Source organism: Stylophora pistillata, chromosome 10, assembly GCF_964205215.1.
Source record: "Stylophora pistillata chromosome 10, jaStyPist1.2, whole genome shotgun sequence".
Classification (NCBI taxonomy): domain Eukaryota; kingdom Metazoa; phylum Cnidaria; class Anthozoa; order Scleractinia; family Pocilloporidae; genus Stylophora; species Stylophora pistillata.
In genome coordinates, this window is record NC_142528.1 from 2,984,184 (window position 1) to 3,010,628 (window position 26,445).

The 26,445-nt window shown below is 38.8% G+C and overlaps 2 protein-coding genes across 2 annotated transcripts; both read left to right on the forward strand.

Annotated features, from left to right (window-relative positions):
- The first annotated feature begins 8,649 nt into the window (after positions 1 to 8,649).
- On the forward strand, positions 8,650 to 9,886 carry LOC148721388 (melanocyte-stimulating hormone receptor-like). Its single transcript, XM_088736728.1, has one exon. It carries the CDS (start codon positions 8,789 to 8,791, stop codon positions 9,728 to 9,730), a length of 942 nt encoding a protein of 313 aa, XP_088592854.1. The 5' UTR covers positions 8,650 to 8,788; the 3' UTR covers positions 9,731 to 9,886.
- A 5,491-nt stretch (positions 9,887 to 15,377) lies between these two features.
- LOC148721389 (adenosine receptor A2b-like) lies at positions 15,378 to 16,866 on the forward strand. Its single transcript, XM_088736729.1, has one exon. The coding sequence runs from the start codon at positions 15,450 to 15,452 to the stop codon at positions 16,323 to 16,325; it is 876 nt and encodes a 291-aa protein (XP_088592855.1). The 5' UTR covers positions 15,378 to 15,449; the 3' UTR covers positions 16,326 to 16,866.
- The last annotated feature ends 9,579 nt before the right edge of the window (positions 16,867 to 26,445 follow it).

Below are 26,445 nucleotides of genomic sequence, written 5' to 3' on the forward strand. Positions count from 1 at the left end.
TAAATATATGCTCAGTTCACTCGCAATTGGACTGATACTGCAATCGAGAGAGATGTCAATGAACCAACATATAAATTATGTTAAAAACGTCACAACACGTTCCTCTTCCGAGAAATGTCTTTAATGGAGCAAACTTAATTAAAGCAGAAATAATAATTATGAGTTTGAAAGTTTTCTTCCTCGTCTTCGGCCACTCATACAGATATACAAACAGAATGCAATAAAAGTATAGTACTTGACTTAAGCCAAAGTGCACTTCTTCTCTCAGTACACTCTTTACTAAAGCTTTCTTAATGGGTTTCGGGCGGCGATTGTTTATTCATTGGAAAAAGCTAATTTTAAGAAGGGCAGGTGAACCCGCTTTTGATTGAATTTACTAGTACTCACAACCGGCTGCGATGAATAATGTGATTTTAGGGAAAATAAAACAGTTCAGAATTATTCTCTTTTTCTCATGATTAAGTTTTCCCACAAACTCATGAAAATAACATAAAAAAGACATTTGAATGTAATCCTAACTTTCGAAAATTTCAGTCCAATATTTGATTCCTACTCTGAGGTCTAAAATCGGTTTTCACCTCGCCGCTATGCTAATGAAATATAATGAAAATCCGGCACGTATTTTACAAACTGAATTTGACAAACTTCATTCAAAAAGAAAGAAGAAAAACAGTCATTGAAATATTATAAGATATCAGCGATGGAAAAATTACAGAAACTTCTCCTGTTGATCTTGATTTTGTGAGGATAGAAAAAGGCATAGACTTGACGTGGTATCAGCAGATAAAAGGGTGCGGTAATTTTAGTATCAAGCAAACAAAACCAATTCTTAAGATTAATTTCTGTGAGTAGCTGTTCATCATTAAAGCGGACCATGTTCATCAGCCCGAGAACGGTGCTGGAGACAGTACTGTAAACATCTCTGTGGCAACGCTCACAGCAGTTTTCTTTACGACCACAGAATGGAAATCTCGTACATCGTTAATCTCATCTTGAACGCCTTCAAATCCTTCACCGTCATCAAGTCCAAGACTTCACGCGATAAGGACAACTTCATCCTTACCGGCTCCTTTCAAAGTCCTTGACTGACTGGTTGACTGCCTTGCTGACGGACTGTTGACTGACTGGTTAATAGACTGGTGCCTGACTGGCTAGCGACTGGCGACTGGCTAATTAAACGGTTGTCTTATACTGGCTGGCTGACTCACTGGTACCTGACTGGCTGACTGACTTGTTGACTGACTGGCTGACTGACTGATTGAGTTAATGGCGACTGACTGTCTGAGTAATTGGTTAAGTGTCTCACCGGCACCTCAAGGCTATCTGATTGGCTAACTGATTTACTGACCGAGTGGTGATCCGCTGGGGAACTGACTGGCTGACTCACTGACTCACTGACTCACTGACTCACTGACTCACTGACTCACTGACTCACTGACTCACTGACTCACTGGTACCTGACCAGCTGAGTGACTGGTTGACTATCTGGTTAACTGACTGGTTCACTGAAGGACTTATTGCTTACTGACTGGCGTATGACTGGCTGACAGACTGGTTCACTGATCACTCGCACCCGACTTGTTTTTAAGCCTGAGTTGAGCTCTACAAGAGCTCGCACTTTTCACTTTTTGGCCAAATTTTGCAAAACACATCACATTTCAGCTGGATTTTAATGTTTTCTTAAAGATTTCAAGCCCATGAAATGAAAAAATTTAATCTCGGCTTGTTTGCATATACTTTCTGCAAATAGTGTTTTGCAAGCAGTTTCTGACCTTATCGCTGGTTTGTTAGCTCAGCCATTATATATCCTACTTATTGTCATTCGGTCCAAGCAAAACACCGCAGACGGCGATACCTTGGCATCCACCCCACTACTGGTCATGATATGTACTCTGTGCACCGCTTCACATCTCGGCGTCATGGCTTTGAGTCTGGACAGTTTCCTGACTGCTCATCTCCATCTCAGATATCAGGAGCCTTGTTGGTGCAATGATCTTATTAGGGACCTTAAACAGTTAGGACGGCAACGCCAAGGAAGACGTCGATTAAAACATGAATTTCTATTTTTAATTAGAATTTGGGAAATGGCTGCATGTATTTACCATCTCATGCGGCGCCACAACTCAACCTCAACATAACGTATAAAAGGACCGTTGAGTTCTAAATGGAAATCAAAATAATTTGCCATCACGGTTTCGGTTCAAAGACGACGCAAAGTTTGGTGATTTCACGTTGTTGTTTTGCAAAGGACGGCTAAGAAATGTACTAAGTTTTAAAATACACGTGCTGAGCTATTGTTCTGCTAACTGGTTCTTTTGGTTTTTCCACGTCCTCGTTGCCGTCGCCGTCGTGGTTTACTTAAGGTCTCTAATGTGGATATCAGGTGTTGGTATTTCACTAGTTTGGACTTGGAGGAAGGCATGAACAGCTTTCTGCTGTGTCGCAATAATTTGGAGTCTTTGTTTCGTTTACATCACAATTGTTAATTTTAGATTATATCGAGCTATAAAATGGCACAGAAACCAACTTTACGCTAACTTATAGGTACAGCAAGTAGCACAGCATAGCCAGAAAGAAAGTGCTACAAAGCCAAGAAAATCTGCAGTCAGTACACTGTATGTATATCTTGTAGTTTTAGTTTGTTATTTGTAGCATGATTTTCATTGTAAGACGTGTAAGTGCAGACAATTACCTTCTCTAATCCTTACTGATTCCTGTTATTTACTGTTGAAGGATAAGACCAATCCGTCAAACCATTATGGACGAACTGCGGAACATATTCCCATGCAAGTCGTAACCAAAGAAAACCGGAAAGAAAAACTTTGTTGATTGGATTAAGGGTAACCTCGTTATTAAATGATGGATTTTTATCGCAAAATATTCATCATCTAAAATGGTCTCAATCGTTCGTTCTTGTCATTAATACTGGGGACCTTAAGCAAACCACGACGGCGACGGCAACGAGGACGTGGAAAAACAAAAGATCTAATTGGCAGAACAAAAGCCCAGCACGTGCGTTTTAAAATTTTGTACATTTCTTTTTCACCAAAATTTGCGTCGTCTGCTAACCGAGACCGCGATGACAAATTATTCGTCGTCTGCTAACCGAAACAGCGACGACAAATTATATCAATCTCCATTTGGAACTGTACGCTACTTTTATACGTTATGTTGAGGTTGAGGTGTGGCGCTGTACGAGACAGTAAACACATGCAGTCAATTTCCAATTCTTATTAAAAGTTGAAATTAATTTTTTAATGGACGTCTTCCTTGGGGTTGCCGTCTTGATTGCTTAAGGTCCCTATTGATATCAAAAGATTCGCCATTACGGCAAAAAAGAACAATAACAACACATGGTATCCAAAGGGGAATTCGACTTGACTGAATCTAATGTGTTATTTATCGTTAACTAATGCGAAATATATTGCCTTTATCAAAAGGTAATTTGAAATATGATACTTTTAGTCATGTGAATCAGGGGAAGGAAAAGCATCACACACAGTGTTGAAGTTTGAGTGCTGAGTAAAGCTTTCGCCCAACCAGAGGAAAATTATAGCAAATCTAAAGCCTTTTAACAAAGGACTTCTCGTTATTAGACAGACATGCTTCACGCAAAGCGATATTTGAGCCTTACCTTTTTTTCCGCACATAATGACAAAATATGTGGGAAATAAATGACAATTTAATTGTGAAGATTTAATCCGAGTAGAGACGGTCAGGCGAAGCCTTCCAAATACTCCACTCATGGGTGCCGAGTAATGGACTCATCTAGGCCTTCAGTGCCTCGCAAGTTTTTCCCCTCATCTGTAGCCGTCAGCCACTCTTATCAACTTGTGTTCCTATTGGTCAAACCGTGTTTACGATACGATGATCACGATCATACTTTGCGGCACACTTCGTACTTAGGTGCGTCTCCATGGTTAGAAGTAGTTTGAAATTCAGAGGTTTTTTCTAGGCGATTTTTGCAGAAATTTTGAGTGTAGTGACTGGTTTAAATAATAAGACAAGATTTTCCAGTTGATTGGTTGATTTCACAGCGAACCGGCCAAGTCGTTACCTCGTGTCTCAAAAATGTCTGTGCCTATAAGCTATCAGAAAAATTTCACTAATGATCGTCTACCTGTTTTTCTTGACTAAAATAATAAACCGGAAGGCATGTGCTTTTAATTCACTGCCGCTTTGATGAGGAAGCATAAAGGCTTTTAAAAGAAGTTTAATCGAAAAAAAAAGAGGATTTCTTTTTTAAGGAAAATTATTTTCTACTCCTCTAAGACAGTTTAGATGATGCTTAAAAACCCAGGAGCAAAGCTAATATATAGTCTCATTAAAAAGAAACCCGCAAGACTATTTAGTTTATCTGAGCAACATATGATCATCCGATAGACCTCATCAGAACACATCTTCCAAACAGTCTTCACTTCAGTTCATTTTTTACATAGATAGTCTTAATTTGGTTCTAGAGACCCATAATGAAACCCGATTTCAATCTAATGGAAGAAACAGCAATCGCTTTAATGGATTTGATCAATATTGATCTTGTCTTGAACACATTTTTAATACAGACATCATGTTGAACAGTTAAATAATCATCATCACCAAGCCTCACGCTAATGTTTGTAAATTCATCGCTGAATCCTTTGGTGGAAATCTATCTAGGCAAGTTCTGTACTACATTTTAACATCTGATTTCCACGTCATTCCTTCGAATGGAATATTTTAGTTGAGTATTGAAAGGAACCAATTGCATCCTTTGTAATTCTTAATCGTTTTAGATAAGTTGTCCCATTAGTTGTTAGTTAATAGGTTTTTAACTATATTATATTGTTAGGCTTCTTTTAATAGTTCCATTAGAAAATAGTTGATAGGTTATTAATTGTGTCCCCAATTAGTAGAGGGTTTCCTTAACCCCATCGGCTACGAATGGAAATGTGTGAATGGAAATGTGTGAATGGAAATGTGTGTACGAATGGAAATGTGTGTACGAATGGAAATGTGTGTACGAATGGAAATGTGTGTACGAATGGAAATGTGTGTACGAATGGAAATGTGTGTACGAATGGAAATGTGTGATCAAAACAATGCCGTCTTGACAAAACCTCTCGAGGGGACCAGGGGAGCTAACTGGTTTGTCTGTGGACTGCAGGTCGCTGGCTACCCTCGCCGGGCTTATTTTTGTTACCCAACATACTGTGCGATCGGCCAACGGGCCGCAAATGGTTCAAGCAGCCAAATTCGAAATTGGAAAGCCGATCGATCTGGAGATGAAAGCATCGCTAGTGAAAGATCAGTGGGAGGAATTGGGAATCGAGTGAATGGAAATGAAACTGCAACATCTCTGCTTTGATTTTCTGGAGGAATCGAGACTGGTGGTAATTTTTTGGCGGAATTCTTCGCTTCGGGCGACGGACACTTTTAAAATAGGTTTCCGGCCTTGTCTTTCTTTTAGCAGTTGAACACCAACATAGCGATAACTCGCCGAAAACGCTTCAAAATGGCCTGAGTTGCTCGGAATCAAAAAAGAAAACAACAAAGCAATAAGCTAAGCCCATTTTATTTCAAAACAAGACATTTTTTCCTCTCTTTTAAGGCAAACCGATAACAACCCATACAAACCTTTATAAATATAAGACGTTGCGCAACACGTTATGAGTCACGTCCGCTTTTCAAGTAGTGAGCTTGGGCTGCCTGTGCTTGGGCTAGCTGCGATGCGCTTTGATATTTGAATCCCGCAGTAAGGGCAAAAGGATACGCGTACCTATAAAGCGATTTAGCCAGAATGGGTGGTAAAACGGAGCGGCTCTCGGATCGATGCAGCGGAATTTGGAAACTTTTGCCGCTGGAAAGGATAAGTAATAAGTAAGCGCTCTCACGGGTGGAAATTTGAGAGAGATCGGTCGACTTTTGTGCAATTTTTCGGCCTTCGAGTGGCGACGGTTGGTGTCCGGGACCGGTTGAAGTTTCCAGCCTTGAGTTTTTTTATACACAGTTGACCGGTAGCACCACACGCGTTACAAAGAAAGTCGCCAAAACAGCGTCAAAACGACCGTTGGCAACAAAGCAGGTACGGAAAAAAGGTAAGGAGACTGCACATGTTTTATTCCTCGCTTTTATTATCCTTTTAGACTTTTCTTATTTTTCTTAATTTTTCCTTTTTTTAACGGCCCACACGTATGCTTGAGATTCGATCTTAATATGTTAGTTAATGCCATTAATAAACTTTACAGCCAAAAGTCACACACAGCAAGCTTGGGCCACCTGTGATCTATCCTCTTTTTCAGTGGTAATTAGGCATTCATTTCCTCTTACTTCCCAACTTACGTAGACAGAAATATTAGCATTCGGTTTCCAATGTTACAGCTATTGTTACTTGCAGTTAGTCAGTTTTAAAATTCATCCTGTGTATCTGTTTTCATTGCCGATTTTTCAATTCTCTCCATATCGAGAGTTGAAATGAGTTCATGATCAATCTTCTTACACGCAGCGAATCGCAGACATTTTCCTCATTATATGGAAAAACAATCTCTTTGGTAAAATAGCCAATTATCGCGGCGACATGATAACTCATAACACATTTTGTTATCATAGCTATTTATAGCTGTTTTTGTAAGCTATCACGAATAAACCTAAAGCACAGTAGTATGCTTTTCAGACGAAGACACGACCGTGATGACCCGAACTCTGAAGTTTAACATGACTCTTACTCAAGTTTTTGAGAACTGAAAGGTATTTATCATGTATGGTTTTCGAAAATTGCTAGCAATTTTTCGTAACTTATTCGATAAGAGCTTAATTCAGGGTAAATAGGAGTGACTTGAAAGAACTAAGTCGATTCTTAATATTTTGAAAAGTTTTCAGTATTTACGCGCCTACATTTAAAAAATTGATCAGTATTGAGATCAGTTTCACTTGCTCCAACTTTATCTTGTGTGAAGGTGAGACAAGAGACAAATTATCACAAACATGTTAGTGTTCTTTCTATTTAAAAGGAGTAAATTTCATCGCGGAAGCTAATAGAAAGAGATATAAGCTTGACATAAGCTCTTCCTTTCTTCGTCATGCACGGTAATTGAATGCTAAGAGAAGGAACTAACAAATATCATTTGTGTTGCTCTATTCGTAGCTTAAGACTAGGTGTGCTATTCGCTAAACACGCTCTTCTCCCAGCCTTTTTTTAATGTTTCTTTGTGCATCTTTAAGAAAGGCAGGTGAGCTCGCCCCCGCTCGAACTGACTAGTGCTCAAAATTTCAATGATGAATAAATTGTTTTGATTAAAGTAATATAAAAGTTTCAAAATTTTCTCCATTGCGCAAAATTTCAGCCATTTAACGAGTCCAGCAAGGGAACCTCAAGGTTAACAAACTGTCAAAACCTCAATAAATGTATTTCTAACTTAGGAAACTCACATCTGCTTCTGATTCTGAATTACAAATTCCGTTTATTTGGTGCTCAACAGTATGCAAATAGATTTAAATAAAAATCCGTAATGCTTCTTACAAAGTGCATACCCTAAAATGCATTATAACACAGCACGTGTGTTTGTCCAATGTCACTCCTATTGAGTTACAATGGTATAAATCTCTTAATACCTACGGCCGCGCGGATATATCGTGGCGTATGCAGTCAAATTTAGCTGCAACGTTCCAGTCCAATTCAGCTGCGAGAAGCTAGAGAAGCTATAATCGCTGTCGGCTATGCCTCGAGCAACTTTTAAGCTTCTATGGCGCTCTCTAAACTTCCTGTGTGCATCCGTGTTCTGTAGCTCTTTGTAATAATCATCTCACTTTGAAATGAAATTGTCGCACATTATAATAGAATAGTCTCGCTTTTTCATTAAAAAGCTGTCATACTTTTTTCTAACACACCATTACCTTTTGTAATAAATTAAGTTGGCTCACTTTATAATAAACTCGGTATAGACGGTCGGAGCGCAAGTAGACCCAACGATAGCTAATAGATGGTAAATAGTTAGCAAAATTGATAGTAACCAGTGGCCAGTCTTTCTAGCAAATGTTAAGACGTCGTTTTTAAACTAGGTTTTTAAAGGAACACGAGCTGTTTTAATTCTTTTTATTAGTTTCCCACCATTTCTGCACGTTGTATATTATAGGAAGTTATAATCCCGGTAGGAACATAGGTTACGTTATTACGTCCTATGTTTTTTTTTTTTTTGTTTTGTTTTGTTTTGTTTTTTTTTAATTAGCTCAGCATCTTGAAGTTCAGTACTACGATAAGAAAATTAATAATAATGACGAAGATGGTGATACAGGACTTACGCCATAACCGACACTATCTGCACTTCCACAGAAAGACCGAGCTGTTACAAAGCGCGACAAGCTTTGTTATAAACTATGGCAGCTTTTTTAATACAGAGTGCGACAAGCTTTATTAATTTTATTACAAACTGTGACAGGTATTCCGAAATAAAACGGAACAATTTATACTTCAATAAACGCACGCTAAGCATGAACCAGTCGTTAAATCATTTAAGGAGAGAAGGTCATTCATCTTGCCATTTATTAACTTTGAACTGAAGTGAGTTCAGTCATTCGCATACTACCGGGTATAGGCAATATAAAGCTAAGCAAATATGTCACCTGTTTCTACGTAATTTTATGAGAACAGAAAGTAACAGGCGGACGTTTTATGTGATATGTGATATCGTTGGCTATAAGGGAGCGAAAACTACACGATCGATAGGATGACGATCTCCAGTCAGAAAGCTGGAAGTCAGTTTACTGTAAACTTCTTTGTGGCGATGTTCACAGTAGTTTTCTTTTTGACCACAGGATGGAAGTCTGGTACATCGTTAATCTCGTCTTGAACGCCATAACATCTTTCACCACCACTGTGTTCAACACTTGTACAATCTACGCGATGAGGAAAACTTCTTCTTTACCGGGACCTTTCAAAACACTTCTCCTGAGTCTTGCAGTTTCTGATCTTATCGCTGGTTTGTTAGCTCAGCCATTGTACATCCTACTAATTGTCATTTTGTCCAAGCAAGACACTTCGGAGAATTCCTTGGCATCCACCCTGCTACTGGTCATCGTATGTGCTCTATGCACCGCTTCACTTCTCAGCGTCATGGCTTTGAGTATAGACAGGTTCCTTGCTGTTCATCTTCATCTCAGATATCAGGAGCTTGTGACTCACAAACGCGTTGTTGGTGCAGTGATCGTGACATGGATATCAAGTGTGGGTATTTCACTAGTTTGGATTTGGAGGAAGGCGTATACAGCCTTCTCCTTCGTCGCAATAATTTGGAGTCTTTGTTTCGTTTCCATGACAATTGTTAATTTTAGACTATATCAAGCTATCAAACGCCACAGAAACCAAATCCAGGCAAGCTTACATGTACAGCAAGTAGCACAGCATAGCCAGGTAGAAAGTGCTACAAAGCCGAGAAAATCTGCAGTCAGTACACTGTATGTGTATCTTGTAGTTTTAGTTTGTTATTTGCCAATGTATTGTTGTATAATTTTCATTGCAATACATGGAAGTGCAGACAGTTTCCTTCGCTACTCACGGACCGTTATGTTTTTCAACTCTTCATTGAATCCTGTTATTTACTGTTGGAGGATAAGACCAATTCGTCAAACCATGATGGACGTACTGCGGAACATATTCCCATGCAAGTCGGCATCAGAATCAGTGCCAACGAAATCTTCGCATGAAAGAACAAGAACAGCACATGGCATCCACACTACGAGAAATTTACAAGAAAGTTGAGGCGGTTGTGACCTTAATCTTGACTGAGTAATTAGTACACTTTTAGTACTATGTATAGCACTTATAACAAAAATCGTTATGAAAAATAATGCGTTCTATCATAAGACACATGAATACTTGGAATAAAAATCTTAATTTTAAGCGCTCCAATAAGAATCATATCTATGCTCTTCTGGTTTCGATCGGATTTTGTTAGAAAAATTTGTGGGTTACTGATGCTCAATGTGCCATTAAAAAAAGAAAAACCGTGACAGTAAAAGTGGGTTTCTGTGACAATCTTTGTTGTGTTAGAATCTGAGTGTTTGATAAAGCCTTTGCAACGACGTTTAGTAGAAAATGAAGATAACATATTTGAAGCCTCATTGATGACTTCTTTTCTTTATCTGACACTGACATACTTCATGCAAAGCGTATATAGTGTAAATTTTTTTTTCTCCCCGCGCCTCAATGCAAATATTCCTGAAAATAAACCATTTTTCATGATGAAAATCTGAGTCTGAAGTTATTATCAAAATAGAGGAAATGGGGCTTAGCCTTTCGGAGAAACACCGATGAATTCTGAATAATCAATATCGCTTAAGCTTTCAGTGCCTCGCAGGTTTTTCCGCACACCTGCAGCCGAAAGTCGTTTTTCTTAAGTTGTACTGTGTTCCTATTGGTCAAGCTAGACCAAACTCTGAGGCACCCTTTAATCGGGAGTTCAGAGTTAATTTCCTACGCGATAGTCATGGGAATTCTTTCTGTAGCGGCTTATCAGTTAATTGGTTGATACTCAAGCGCGTTAGAACTGGTTTCATTCTTCTTCCTGTAGCCCTTGTGTTTTCAAAAATGTCCAGAACAGTTACGCTATGCTGACAATTCTCCATATGAATTTTGTGGTTTTTCTTGACGGAAATGACTGAAGTACGTAATCAAGTTCTTTTGCGTCATTGCCACCTGGTAGAGGAAGTATTAATGCTTCAGACCGCAGCGTTGAAACAGAAATATTTTTTCTTGAAGGGAAATCAGTTGGTACTTAGAAACTTGGGACTCGTACAGTAGAGTTACGGTCTCGTTTCAATTTTTCACAAAAACAAAATGAAAAAAATAACCGTTTAATTTGTCTGAGTGACGTATGATCATCTGGCACACTTCATTGGAACAAATTTTCCAAACTGTCATCCTCTCAGGTCACTGTTTAAATAGGTAATCTTTAATTTGATTCTAGTTTGATTCACCGTTTTAAACCTGAGTTGTGAGTCTCGCTGCCCCCGCTATGCATTAGCATATTAGACAATCCCAACATGTAAAGTAGAGGTTCGTTTCATGAAATATAGGAAATTCAAAACTCTTTTACTTAAATCTTAGAAATTTATGTCAGTTCAAGAAAAAGGACGCGAATGCTTTTTGCGAATTTTAATTAAAACGTTTTGAGATGTGGATCTTATTGATACAGAATTTTGATGACCGGCCTTTCGTCAACAAAGATTAAGTTATCGGTAGCTCCCCGTCGAGTGGTCGCCGGTTCACCACTAAGCACAGCTCCTCGCCACCGTGAAACACAGGAGAGTGTTTGACATAGTACAGAATAGAAATGCAAGAAAGAAGAGTCAACCTGACAAGTGCGAGCATCGTTACTTTTGACTTGAACGCATCATCAGCCCCGATAGCGGATGTTACTAAAACTGGTTAAAAGGAACGGTAAACGGAAAACGGAGGACGGGGAACGGGGAACGGGGAACGGGGAACGGGGAACGGGGAACGGAGAACGAGGAACGGGGAACGGGGAACGGGGAACGGGGAACGGGGAACGGGGAACGGGGAACGGGGAACGGGGAACGGGGAACGGGGAACGGGGAACGGGGAACGGGGAACTGGTGTACAGCAGTAACCCGCCTTAGAATTCAAAATGGCGGAGTAAAGGGAACTAAAAGTGTCTGGCAACTAGTTTTGAGTATGTGCTCTTCGAACGCGATCGTCGGAGCAAAAAGCACGGACGGTAAGAGTAGGTTTTATTGAAGGACTTTACTTTGAAATGTCGAGTGCCTCATAGATTTAGTTTTTTTCTGGCACACATTGCAGGTTGCATAGAAATCAAATCCTCGGAGAGGTAAGTATCTTACAATTCATGCACAACATTTGAACAATCAAATCAGAACTACAAGCTCGCGGCATTTATTCTTATATTCATAGAGTAATTGTACTGAAAGGTAATGAAGTTTACCTACAATATCTTCACTGTTACAACTTAGCAATGTCAATAATGTTGTAAAGCAAACAGCTGAATGACTTTCACGCCCATTATGGGAATCACTTTCTATTGAATATGATCAATGCAGTGTAAATATTATTGTAAGCATTAGCATGAATGTGAATTCATACACCTACATTCTTGAAGACATAACTGATATTTTCCTGTTAAATTAAATGTTACTAAAAGTTCTGTCAATGTTTGATTTCTCTATTGTTTACATGGAAGTTTATGGGTTGATACAATGATATGTTCCTGATGTTATTTTGCGGTAAGGTAAGCAGATATCTACATGTAGTAACTTTAATAACTAGGCTGGTTATTACGTTTCCTAGCTCATTTTTGTTAATATAAAATATCACCTCCTTGCTACTTATCAACAAAAAATGCTGTTGGGCAATGCAAACAACCAACATACCCAAACCCTGCCAAAAGATGCAAATTTCAAGAAGGAGAAACAAAGAGGGACGTCAGAACAAAGGGTGGCAGCCATTGCAGAAACGTTGACTTCGAATACTCGCCTCGGAATACTAGGCTTCGTGGCTTCGCCTGGGCAGTAGTTAAATAAAAGCGAGTCATCTAATTTCGCTGCAAGCGGCGACCTAGCGATAAAATCAGTGTTTGTAAACATCGTTTACGCCGCCATTTTGAATTCTCAGGTGGGTTACCGTTGTACACCCGTTCCCTATTCGCCGTTCCCCGTTCCCCTTTCCCCTTTCCCCGTTCCCCGTTATCCCTTTCCCGTTACCAGTTTTAATAGCATCCCCCGTAGCCATCATTTTGAACAATTTAACAATCCACGTCATGAGAAAGACTGTCGTCGTTGCCAAAGCTTCTAAAAATATTACTGCTGAGTCTTGCTGTCTCTGATTTTGCTCTTGGTTTAATAGCCCAGCCACTATTTATTGCATTGAAGATTTCAAGGTACTATAGCCCATTTACTGTCAAGTTGTTCGGTGGAAATCTGCATGCACTTTCTAACACATTGTTCCTCGGTGTCATGGCTCTGAGCGTGGACAGATTCTTGGCTGTTCAAATTCATCTCAGATATTAGGAGCTTGTGACGTACAGGCGTGTCGTTGGTGTGGTGATTTTACCGTGGGTGTTAAATATTGTTTTTTCAGCAGTTTCCTTGAATTGGATCCACGTTAAAGTTGTAGTTCTCGTAATTTGGAGTATTTGTTTTATTTGCATAGCAGTTATAAGTTGCAGACTTTATTTTGCAGCAAAACGCCTTAAAAATCAAATTAAAGCCCTACAAGTTCAACAAGCAGCGCCGAATGGTGAATGGACGATGCTAGGAAGCTGAGAAAATCTGCAGTCGTCAGGGTATTCTATTTATATTTTGTATTCATAGTTTGTTACATGCCAATATATTCTTACTAGTGTTGTTGTCCGGTTAAATTTTGGGAAACATCGCTTCAGCAGCACAGCATCATATCATTTTTATTGTTTCTCTCAGACTCTAATGTTTGTAAATTCTTCGTTGAATCCAATTATTTACCATTGGAGAATGAAAGACATTCGATATTCTACCATTGGCATACTGCGACAGATATTTTCATGTCAGAATTATGGATGATCAAGATAGAAAAATTTTACAGAACTGACTCGGCTTTCCATTCATGTGTCTACGACATTTGAATTCCTAAGTTTTTTAAGATTTTGCTTCTTTAAATTTATGTAACAGTGACTTTTAAACCTACTAAATTGAGGTTGGAAAGGTTAATAATGTCTTAGTAACTTAAGTATAAACTTCGCTCAGAATTCAATCATATACATTTGTTGCCTCCTTATTCGGGGTGCGTTTTGGAAAAGTTAGCAAAGTACCGACCCTGTAGCTTTTTGTATGTATTCAGTGATTGTGTCAAGCGATTTTAGCCACCCTCCCTTTGAAAAGAAACTAGTTCACGGACGCAAGTTTTAGCCTTATCCCAAACAAAATTATTCGACTGCAACACCCCTGGAAATAAATTTTGGATGGTAAAAAGAGGAAATATTCAAGACCACAAGATTTTCTACCGGTTTACGATCATTGCTGGTGCAGAAGATTATAAATCATTCATTTCTTGACTGGCATCAACTTTACAGCTAATCAGGCAAAACTGACAATGACACAGTTTTTTGTCGGGTTGGACAAAGCAGAATTTACATGCATACTTTAGTTTATAGAAGGTTGCGCAGTTTGTAAAACTTAGTGGAGTATTGACGCGAAAGATTATATGAAATTAAAACTGATAAAAGTAAAGTGATTATTCAAAATAACTGAAATCGAATGCCGGTTAACGGGCCCCCTCAAACTGAAGACTGACTCCTCTTAGATGTCAAGACCCAATCTGGTACCCAAGCAGCTATGGTTAATAAAGCTTAGGAGCTAAGACTCCTTAATCCCAAGGGACCAGTCCTTATTTATTGCCTTAGGGAGTGGGAGATTCCAAGGGGATCCCATGGTTTTTTCAGGGAGAGAGGAGGAGGGATCGGTCGTTGTCAACAGAGTATAAAGGGGAACTATAGAATACTGACTAACAATTTACTGTCAATGAGCGTAGGGGGTTATAAGACTATTACAGAGCCTTATAGGGGCATCTGGTGAATTTATCTTGACTCAACAACCAGAATTCTCCCTTCCCTCCCCCCCTTCCCCACCCCCCCCCGCCGTTTCCCAAGTTGCCTAGCGAAAATTTTTCAAGATGAATTTAGCAAAGGAAAGAAAATGGATGTGACTTCCATAGGTTTTTTTTTTAACTTATGAAGAGTTGTTCATGACGAGCAATAAAGAGTTGTTAAGTAATTGTTCTATTTTTACTCTGACAACAAAGCAGCCTTCTGTTACAAATGAAAAGAAAAAGACGTAACTCAGCTTAGAATGGCTTTTATGCAAATAGTTTGGTTATTGAATAGGAGAATATCACTCATCTGTCTGATTATGACATTCGTATTATGGACAACATCGTCCATGTTTTGATGATTAGTAAAACCTCCTCAGTCTTAAGTCGTAATTTTTTAGTCTGGTATATGTTTGAAAGCCAGAAGCTATTATTCTTTACACTTAGTTTTAACTTGATACCCATAGCAGGAGCTCCTCAATTTTATACTTTTCCATTTCATACTCATTTTCTATCAATGACCGTCTTTGTTTCCTCCTTTTTTCGTTTATTTTTACCTTGTCTCAGTCTCGTTGCCAATCTTGCGTGAAAATAAAGACTCAAAATCGAAACCAGGAATGATATCACAATAAAACATCGAGTAGATTAGAAACACATTGAATATTAGTACTTTATTTAGGGCACTAAATTCATATCCTATGCTGTCAGCTCTTCATTTTGCATGTCTCCTCTCAAAGCAGCTCAAGACATCTGGCTTGATTTAGACTAAATATTTGCATGCATCTTCAAATTGACAAGCTTCCAGCTTGAATAAAACCGCGTGGAATTGAACTTTTCAAATAAACGATCAACTATCGATAATTGCAACTTCCCTCGTGGCAAAATGGCAGATAATGAACTCACACGTGCTTCAACGTTTTTCATTAATGTTGTCTTGAACGCCCTTTCACCACTGGTAACGATCGTTTTCAACAGCCTAACAATTCAAGCCATACGGAAAATCTCCTCTTTACCAGAACCTTTCAAAACATTGCTGCTGAATCTTGCCGTTTCTGATCTCGCTGTTGGTCTAGTAGCTCAGCCGTTGTCAATTGCATTTGAGTTAGTGGGTTGCCGTGTTACAAATATTTTATGGGCCATCCAATTTGCACTCGTTGACGTTTCGTTCCTTGGCATCACGGCACTGAGTCTGGACAGATTCCTGGCTGTTCATCTCCACCTCAGATATCGAGAACTTGTGACACACAAACGCGTTCTTGGTCTGGTAATCTTAGCATGGGTGCTCGGTGCTATTCTTTCATTCGTTTGCGCTTGGATCATCAATGATGATCGATCAAAATTAGTCAACATCAAAATCATCCTTTGGAGTCTTTGCTTCATTTTTGTAACTGTTACAAGCTTCAGACTTTACTTTGCAGTAAGACTCCATGCAAACCAGATTCAGGCTTCACAAGTACAGCAAGCCGCACACAATGGTGAATTAGCAAATACCGTCAGGCTGAGGAAATCCGCCGTCAACACATTTTATGTATATTTTGTTTTTTTAGTTTGTTATTTGCCTTTTTTTTGTTCTCTTCTTGCCAAGCAATTCTTTGAGTTCAATTCAAATTGGTACAAGGATTTTACTCTTTACTGTCGCACCCTAATGTTTGTAAATTCATCTCTGAATCCAATTATCTACTGCTGGAGAATGAGCGACGTTCGACACTCTGTAAAGGACCTAATGCAAAATATAATTGCAAGGCTAAAATGTGGATAAGCAACATGGAATATTATATATTGCCTATACCAGTCCACTTATTTCTTCTTATTATTTAATTTTCCCAGGCGGTTTTTCTCTTTTTTTTTTCTCAATTCGGTTACAGTGCATTGAAAGTCGCTCCTAACAAAGAGTAAAAAATAGTCAAAGCTGAAAAAAATTCAAATGTTCGTTTAAAATACACCTCTCCCTTGAATACCTCATTTTTATAATTATAATAAAATGTACTGAGAGGGCCTTACTAAAAAAGAAAAAAAAAAGAGAATGAAACCCTTAAACATTAAGATACGAATGTTGAGCACGTGAAGCGTTTGTACGCTCAAAATTGATTTCCTTGCTTTATCATGATCATATTTTCGTCTGTTTATCATGTAAGCCGTAATTTCGCTCCCGCTAAAAAAGAGATTTGAAGAATGTAACAGGAAGCGTAGCGGCATAAAATTAAAGAATGCTGCATTATATCAGGTACTTCTAAGGCGTTAGCCACATATGGATTAGCAGCACGATATGATTGTTGAATAAACTGACGTGTGATAGGAAATTAGTGCACATTAATTCTTCTAGAAATTGATCAAGCTTTGTTTCTCATCAGGAATTACGCATTTGGGTAAGGACTTCCTTAGCTAATAGATGCAGCATTTTTGTAACCTTGAGATGGATAGATCGTAGACAGTACAAAGTTGAATTGTGAAGAATAAAGTCCGATTTGAGCGAAAGTTTTGCAGTCCAAGATTGTTAAACCAGTGTGAGCGGAACTTCTCTCGAACACAAGTGGGAAATTTTGTGAATTTAGCGCGACTCTTTGGCTCTACGTATACTTTGGTTCTAACTTTGGTGGAACCCCGTGTTGATAACACTGCACGAAATTGAATAAAGGAACCACAAGAAATTTAACACTTAAAGGGCTCTGCGCGAACCGATGAGTCAGAGCAAAAAGTTTGTCTTTTGTTGTTTATTTTTATTCTGACAGCACAAGCTGTTCTGAAAAAAATTAAGTTTTCAATTCAACTGACTCGATATTTCTAAATCTAGAAAATTGCAAACCATTCTGCTGTCTATTTTTGTGATGGTTCATGTTTTATAAGTAATTTTTTGATTCAAATTTCTGTTCATTTTGTGATTCAGTTTATAGAAGGGGTTCGGTTCAAAGACACTGTGGATAAATTAGAAGAATAAAATTATGCGATATGAATTCATAAGGCCTCAAAGTCTGCCTTCAGCGCTGCTCATTGGCTAACGTGGCATTATTACTCATTTACTCTTCATCTAATTCAGTCTCATTTCAAATCTTTTATGAATATAAATGTTTGCACCCGAAGCGTGGGGCGACATCAAAAGAAAAAAACAGACTAGAACGGGAATTCATTGGATCTCACCAGTTTAGTTAGGAACTTACTAATCGGCAAACTGTCGCTTTGAATTTATTCATAACGCCATCATGCTCCTATCAGCAACTTAAGACATCTGGCTTGGCTTGGGCATAAAACATTACCGTATATTGCTAAACTGTTATTCGCTCAGCTCATACTCTGTTAAACCGTTCCGCCGGTAACCATCGAAATTTGTTCAAAATCTCATGTGACATATCAGGAGTGGTACAAATCAAATTGAACGCGTGTGTCCATGCCGCTGACAAGCTGAATCAGCCATAACGCCTAAAATTGATTTTATAAAACTGGAATGCCTGTAAAATTGTATATACGAGATCTTCTATTCGTGATTCCGATAACTCTCCATATAGCTAATTTAATGCTAGCTAATAGAAAATACACTTGGATGAGAATATATTACCATCTGAAATTCATAAACTATAACGTCATCACAAAGCGCTGGAAAGATGGTGAAGTTTCATCCGCTACAGCGCGCTTTCAAAATATTTATTTATTTTTTGTACATTTAACTTTTACATGCATTGCCTCAATACTTTGAAATAGAATTTTGAGGAGCGTGACTTAGTTACCTAACTTTGCAAATTATTCTGAATACCAAACGTCACAGGTAGTGTGATACCTTAAGGACGTTGAAAGGTTGCTTCTAAAATTAATTATTTTGCCAGAATGTTCCATATTTGAAGATACTTATTGTTTCCTGTGAAGAGGAAAACAATTCAGAAGCTCCAAAGCCACAAGTGAACGATATCACAACGATATACTTGTTGTTTATTTCACAGAAACATTTGCTTGTGTCGAAAACTCGATCGAGTGCGAGTGTTGGTCGCATCATGGCACGACTTTCACTCGTTCCGTCAAAAATCGTCCAGGTTGTATTTTTGCTTAGCCTTCTCTAGAAAAAAAGGTCACAAGGTTGGTGATTTTGACTACAATGTGCACGGTCAAGCAGCTGAATTATCTTGTGGAAGGGAACTATCAAGTGTTGTTCCTGTGCGAAATCAATCGACGAAACAGTCCGCCATTACCACGACTGGTAATTACCTAAAGGCAAGTGCTATTCTACGCTTTACGAAAGACCTCCTGCTCGTAAATATTCTTATCTTATGTGGAGATATCGCTCAAAACCCCGGACCTGGCGCGGCCTGTCATGGTGTGGGCTTAAAAGTTTGCCATTGGAATATTCAGCATCTCACTGATAGCAAACTGGAGGAGATCAGGGTCAGATTGACAAACTCAAACAACGGAGAAGATAAGCCTGATATTCTGATTTTAACTGAAACCTTTGGTTCAGCGAAAGTGTCTGACTCCTTTTATTTTATCCCAGGATTCCAATTGCATCGTAAAGATAGAATCGGGAGATCTGGTGGCGGGATTCTTGCCTTTGTAAACAGTTCCCTACAAGTCAAACGGCGCGAAGACCTCGAAGAAACTGATTTAGAGTGTTTGTGGCTTGAGACCTGTCCTTTTAAGTCGAAGAGGCCCCTACTTATTGCCGGCGTCTACCGTCCTCCTTCATATAAAGCGGCTGATGACAAGAGACTTGGAAAGAATATCGGAAACGTACATCTGCTGAACAGAGAAATCATTATTTTAGGCGACTTTAATATTGATTTCTTATGTGCAAAAAAAGTGCAGAAACACTCGCTTGTAAAAACACTGCATAATTTGAATATGTCCCAACTTGTGCATATTATTACCAGGCCCGTGTCAAAAACCTGCCTTGACCACATTTAGTGTAGTCATCCGGAGCGGCTTCACAATGTGAGGGCCATGTCCTCTGGGATATCTGATCACCTCCCAGTTATTATTACAAGGAAATTCATTACATGTCCAAAGAACAATAAAGATCAACACACGACGATAACTTATCGGGACATTAAAGGTCTTAACAAAGAGCAATTTGTTTCATCGCTTCAAGAGGCCCCCTGGGACTGTGCTTTTGTGTTCGAGGATACCAGTGATGTTGTCGACGCCTGGTATAAAGTATTTAATGACATTATCGACGAACACCTCCCTTTGAAACAAAAGAGAGTAAAGCGCAAAGTTCAGCCAAAATGGTTTAACACCGAAATCTTGAAGGGGATAAAGGCTCGTGACAAACTTCTTGTCAAAGCTAGAAAAAGCCAAGCAGAAAGGGATTGGAATGCGTTTAAGCGAGCGAAAAACACAGTGACTCAACTTATCAGAAGTACAAAACAATCCTACTTCAAAGATAAAGTCACTGAAAACAGGAACAATTCCAGGAAACTTTGGAATCTAATCAAGTGTCTTTCGAAGGACGACAAAGGGGCTGAGAACGGCATAAAGGAACTTGTTGAAAATGAGATAAATATCTCGGATAAGCAAAGCATTGCTGAGATACTAAACTCGTTTTTTGTTGATCAACCGAAGAAACTGGTTGCTGCACTTGGGCTTGGCTCGCTGACTGACCCCCCAACGATGACTTCTATCAGACAAAGCAATAGTGCTTTTGACCTTCCAAGAATAACTCAGAAGAGAGTTGTAGAGTTACTGTTATCTATCCCAACCCATAAGGCCACCGGAGATGACGGCATCAGCACCAAAATACTAAGAATTGCAGCTCCAGCAATTGCTCCATCGCTGACGAAGTTACTGAACCACTGCCTGTCTACACAGTTCTTCCCTAATGCCTGGAAGATCGCAAAAGTTACCCCTGTTTTTAAAGGAAACGACAGTAGGAATGAAAAGAACAACTATAGACCGATCTCTGTGCTCCCTATTCTTTCGAAAGTGCTGGAGAAACACATCTGTGAATACCTAGTTAACTTCTTGAAAGAGAATGACTTATTCCACCCTCTCCAGTCAGGGTTTAGAGAATCGCACTCCACTGAAACTACGCTTATTCGATTGGTAGACCAGTTACTGTTTAACCTTGACAATGATAAAGCCACTGGACTTGTTTTTATTGACTACAAGAAGGCGTTTGACCTGATTGACCATAACCTACTATTGTCAAAATTGAAGGCTCTTGGTGTGGGTGAGAGCAGTCTACCCCTGTTCCGTGACTATCTGAGTGGCAGACGCCAGTATGTGAATATAGACGGACACCATTCTACCCAAAGGACCTTAACATTGGGAGTCCCACAAGGCAGCATATTAGGTCCAATCTTGTTCCTTGTTTTTATTAATGATCTACCTGCAACACTTCAGCACTCAGTGGCTGATATTTATGCTGACGACACAACTATTAGCTACTCCACCCATTATACGAAGGCTCCTAATGATATCTCGGTCGGCCTTCAGACGGATATTGATGAAATCTTGAATTGGTCAGCTGACAACAGAATGATCCTTAATGAAACCAAAACCAAATCTATGCTTGTCACTGGTAAACGGTTAGCCAAGAAAATGGAACAGTCCACCCTGCAGTTAAACGTTAATTCTACTGAACTTGAACAAGTGAACTCGCATAAACTATTAGGTGTCACGATTGACAGCCAGCTTACTTTCGACCAACATGTCGAAAATCTATGCACGAAGTTATCGCAGAGAATTGCCGCGCTGCGAAAAATAAGACGCTTTTTGCCCATTGATCAAAGGAAACTTTATTATAATGCTATGATCAAGCAGACAATGCTTTATGCATCAACCATATGGACATCTTGTTCTGCTGAGAATTTGCAGAAAGTCTTTAAACTTCAGAAACGCGCGGCACGTGTAATTCTCGGAGCTGACACCAAAGCGAATAGCGTACAACTGTTTAGGAAATTGGATTGAGTTCCATTCTCTCATGAGGCAAAAGTAAATAGGTCACTAATGGTGTACAAACGATTGTCTGGGGACTGTCCACCTTATATGTCCCAAATGCTCGTAAGAAATGCAGACATAAATGAAAGATCCAGCAGACATGGACAACTAAACCTCGTCTGTCCCCGATTCAAACGGGAGTCAGAGGGAGGTAGGTCTTTCACAGTATCCACCTCACGCCTCTGGAATACCTTACCACTGGACATAAGAATGAAACCTACTATCAAATGTTTTAAGAAGGCCATGTTAGATTTTTTTAAGAATAGTTATAAACGATTAGAACATTTTATCTTATAGTTTTTAGAAACTTTGTAATTTTAGATTTTTAGCTCTTGATCTTTTTCCATAATTAATTCGTTTTTAATCTTTTTCAATAATGATTTGTAATATATTTTAAGAGGGCCACTGGTTTGTCAGTTTTATACTGTTATGTGTTTTACCCTCTTTAAATAAAGTTGATTATTATTATTATTATTATTAAAACTCGACTAACCAGTAAAGGAGAGGTTTTCTGCAAAGAGAAAACACGCTTAAAACAAACGAAATTACAACATAAACAACTGAAATGAAAACTCGCCGACTGTTCGAGCTTAGGATTTACAAACAACCACAATATACGGAACAAAACATTTTTGAAATGAACGCGACGATTTTCCCCATCAAAGCACATAGGCGATTGCCCAGATGTTCACGTAAACATAGGCCCGCAATGGGGAGCTACAATACTGTTTTTTTTTTTAATACAAAAGAGTGACGTTTAAAATGACATAGTCTTGCATACTCCTTGAAAGACTTTGTATAAACTTCCTCAACCCTGGAGGAACACCAGACCAAACTACCTAAAAATCACAATACGCTTTACTGTGGAGATCAATCAAAACTGAGTTATATATGACTTTACAACTCAAAACACTTAAACCATCTGTCAGAACATCTTAAGTTTCAGTGATCTTACACGGAAATATCGTTCATGCACATCAAACTATTATAAACTCTTCTGAAAATTTCTACGGCCAAAATGGAACATCGTTGCACTTGAAAAAGCCTCCATGTGACCAGTTTAGGGATCAGGACAAAGGTACCCTTATTGTCTAATTGATTTTGACTTTTGCTCTAACTTGGAATAAACGTGGCATAACAAATTTGCATAGACCATCTGACCATCAGAGTCAATGAATACACTTTTGAAACTGTCATCGATTTTCAGTAAATTCATCGCGTAAAATTATCAATTATCGGGGCATAGCAAATTTGCATAGACCATCTGACTATCAAAGTCAGTGAATCTCGCTTTTGAAACTGTCATCAGTTTCCGTAAATTTATCGCGTATAGTGATCGATTATCATTGTTTACAAACAGAATGGGTTTTCAATGGAAATTCTACCATACGAAATGCTTCCGCGTAAGAGAATTCAAACTGACGTTGTTGTCATTATTATGTAAATTCAAAAGGCAATTCGATTTTCATTTCATTTTCGGATGTTCATATAAAACAAAAACCAGCGAGAAATAAAGAATCTCAAAGTCTTCATCAATTGGCCTTCTCCCTTGCTTTATAAACATCATACTCGGAGGACATATTACGAGAAAAAGGTTTTCCCAAATTAATTTTTGCAGGTTCACGGGAGGTAGGCCCCCAAATGGTTTGGCAGATGGCAATTAATATCAAAATTCATCAATCAAGATCGCCGGGAAGTCATAGATAATTTAAAGCTGCTTTCGTTCACGAGAAGTTACCATTTTGTCCTTTGTTAGTCTCCTGGTCGACTATCCACGCGTTTGACCTTCATCTGCGTCCTAAACAATGACAAGCGCTGAGGGTCCCTATCGTTCATCGATGGTCGCCAATTGTGTGCTCAACGCATTGTTATCCTACACCGCCATCACATTGAACATCATAACAATTTACGCAATGAGAAAAACCTCGTCGCTACCGAGGCCGTTAAGAACATTTCTGCTAAGTCTTGCCATCTCAGATCTTGGTGTTGGTATATTTGTACAACCTTATTACATCGTGCTTTTAGTTAGAGTGTTGAAAAGCGCTGATCCTGTTGACGAATCAACGAATAAAGCCCTGCTTGCCATCGCGGATACCATCTCCATAGTTTCAATTTTCACTGTTTTCGCACTCAGCATGGACAGATTCCTCGCTGTACATCTTCATCTCAGATATCAGGAGCTTATCACCCACAGACACTCTGTTTTGGCTGTGATATCAATCTGGATGTTCAGTGTATTTCTAGGAGTATCTGGCAATTTTTGGATGCCTTCCTCCCTTTTGATTTTCCTTCCTGTTGTCCTTGGGTTCTGTTTTATGTGCACAGGATTAGTTTACTGCAGGATTTATTTTGCTGTACGGCGCCACACGAGGGAAATTCAGTCCTTGCGAGTGCGGCGAGCCGAGCAGGATGACGGTGACATGGAAGAAGCCGCAAGGATGAGGAAAATTGCCATTACTACATTTTACGTGTATCTTGTGTCCTTGGTCTGTAATTTGCCTGAATACTGCACTAGTATTGCTACTATTGCCAATAACGAGCCTAGCGTTGCTTTGAAAACTTTTAGGTTTTACAGTTGGACTCTTGTGTGTATGAATTCATCGCTAAACCCCGTTATTTACTGTTGGAGTATGAGGCACATTCGACACACCATCATTAACACTCTCAAAAATATACACCCGTGCGGAAAGTGAGCGACACAGAAAAATAACAAGTCGAACTCCTATGGCTATTGCACCTGACAGTTATTATGTGAGTGGATACAATAACACAACTTACTAAGCTTTTTGAACTAACAGCCTGCATAAAGTAGTAATAAAATGGTTTACTTGTAATATTCAAAATTGATCTCTAGTAATAAGGACAAAATCACCGTAGGGAGCCTGTCTAAACGAGAATATTGGTGCAATTTTTGCTGTTGCTCCTCTGCTAACGACATTGGCACAGAAAATAAGTGCTTTGTAGTTATGGTAGCCTAATTTAGATGCAACATGAAAAGGCACACATCAAAGCGTGTCGGTTGCTATTGTACATATCTTAAAAGGAAAGTTCTATGTAATTTGAATACAAATGTTAAGCATGGTGATAATTGGAATTAGAATAGAGAGCTTCAACTATCTACGTTTTCTAGTTCTACAATATATTAGAGAGCTATCACATAAAAAAAAAACAAACGAAAAACACCTCAATTTTCATGGCTCAATAATTTTGCATCGATGGAAAGACAAAGAACTTCTGACTGATACAGCGTCGTCGCTCGGCCAAAAACCATATAATTAAACTTTGAATTGACCTTTTAGTTGCTTCCACAGTAGACGCCGACAACTCTCTGACGAAATGAATTCAGGGAAACTGTTTGTTTTTCAATTCTGTCGCTTTTCCTCGAGTGGAAGCTTTTATATTTTCATTTTACGCTTTTTTAAAGGTTGTTTTACACTTCGGGTTTACAAATCTTGAAACAAATAAAGATCCAGAATTTATTATATGACCCTTCCTTCCCAAACGAATCCAAATGACATTCGATACATACGTCTCATAGTTCTCGCAGCAGTTATTTAACATAAACAAATAAGAGGAAACCCACTAACCGGATAATGCCCAGAACTTTTGTATTTATAAAAGTGTTTATTTGGCATCGATTATGTAAAAATCAGAATCATCATCAAACTTAGGCTCGGCCAAACGCTATCAAAATTTAACGCAAGATCTTGCAACGTTGTTGCGCGCAACGTGTTCCACACCTTTGGCCACCCCATTAATTTGTTGGTTGGTGTTGTTTCAAGCGGTCAAATTTTTGGTGCCACATTTTTGGATGTTGCAAAATATTTCTCTCGTTTGGCCAGGTTCTTCACAACGTATTTTATCGAATGATCCAACAATGTTGCGTTGAAATGTTGCGTGCGTTTAGACGGGCCTTGAAAATGTTATTCGGTTTTAAGTAACCCAAAGGACTTAGTGATCATAGTTGGATCAAATTTCTTCAGTTATGAGTAATACACCCTTTGTTTTGTTTGTTTTTAGGTTTTGTGAATGGCACCCATCTGTCATGGAAGTGTTAGGAATTTATTTATTAAATGTAAATTATTTTTTTTATTCTCTTAGGATCAGTGTAGTTCGTGATTATTTGTATCTGTTACGTAATTTTTATTCTTCACTTGTGTAAACTGTTGTGTAATTAACCTTTATTGTGTATATCAAATAGTTTTCTTCATTCTTTTCGGGCACCTTGCGTCCATGTGTATTTAAGGATTTGGGTGGTTTGGTACGGTGTGGTTTTTTTTTTTTGAAGAAGTGAGGTGAAGGTTTGTGAGTTACGAGCGAAGAGCGTGGAAAAATTTGAGTCAACGGAGACTCGGCACAGTATCATTTCTGAGAAATTCATTCAGAACAATCGTTCCATTTCACGGTAGAAAACCATTTGCGGGGGAACGGGTGTGCAAAGAATCTACCAGACTGTGAGCTAAAGTAAGAAGAGATAGTAACTAATTCAATAACAAGTCTGAGCGAGTCAAGTTACGAGAAGTAAAAAGTTGAAAACTGCAAAGTTGTCAGAAGACGAAGCAAAGTGAAACGAAGGAAACGAGCAAAGTTGAGAACTGGTGAGACAGGAACCTGGTTGGAGAAACGGGAGTTTGGTTTGGCAGGGCACTGTTTGTTGGTAGAGCGTGGTGATTTGTGGACAAGAGAAGAACACGGACGCGGGCGTAAGGTGAAACCCAACCGAACTGAACTAAAAAAAAAAAACCTTTTTTTTTTTATCTTAATAGTAATAATCTTGTAAATAGTTTTAGTGTACTGTAGTTTAAGTTAGCGTATTCCTGTAAATTAATTAGATCATTGTATTATCGTTATTGTTAGTCGCTTTATTGTTTTAATTAGCATAATAAATATCTCTAGGCCTACGTTTAGTTGTATTGTGGCGTGTGTTCTCGGACTCGTTTATGTTCTGTGTTTTGTTTGTG

Bases quoted from the DNA above. Each gene is read 5' to 3' on its own strand.
- LOC148721388 (XM_088736728.1), top strand. From the start codon at position 8,789: ATGGAAGTCTGGTACATCGTTAATCTCGTCTTGAACGCCATAACATCT.
- LOC148721389 (XM_088736729.1), top strand. From the start codon at position 15,450: ATGGCAGATAATGAACTCACACGTGCTTCAACGTTTTTCATTAATGTT.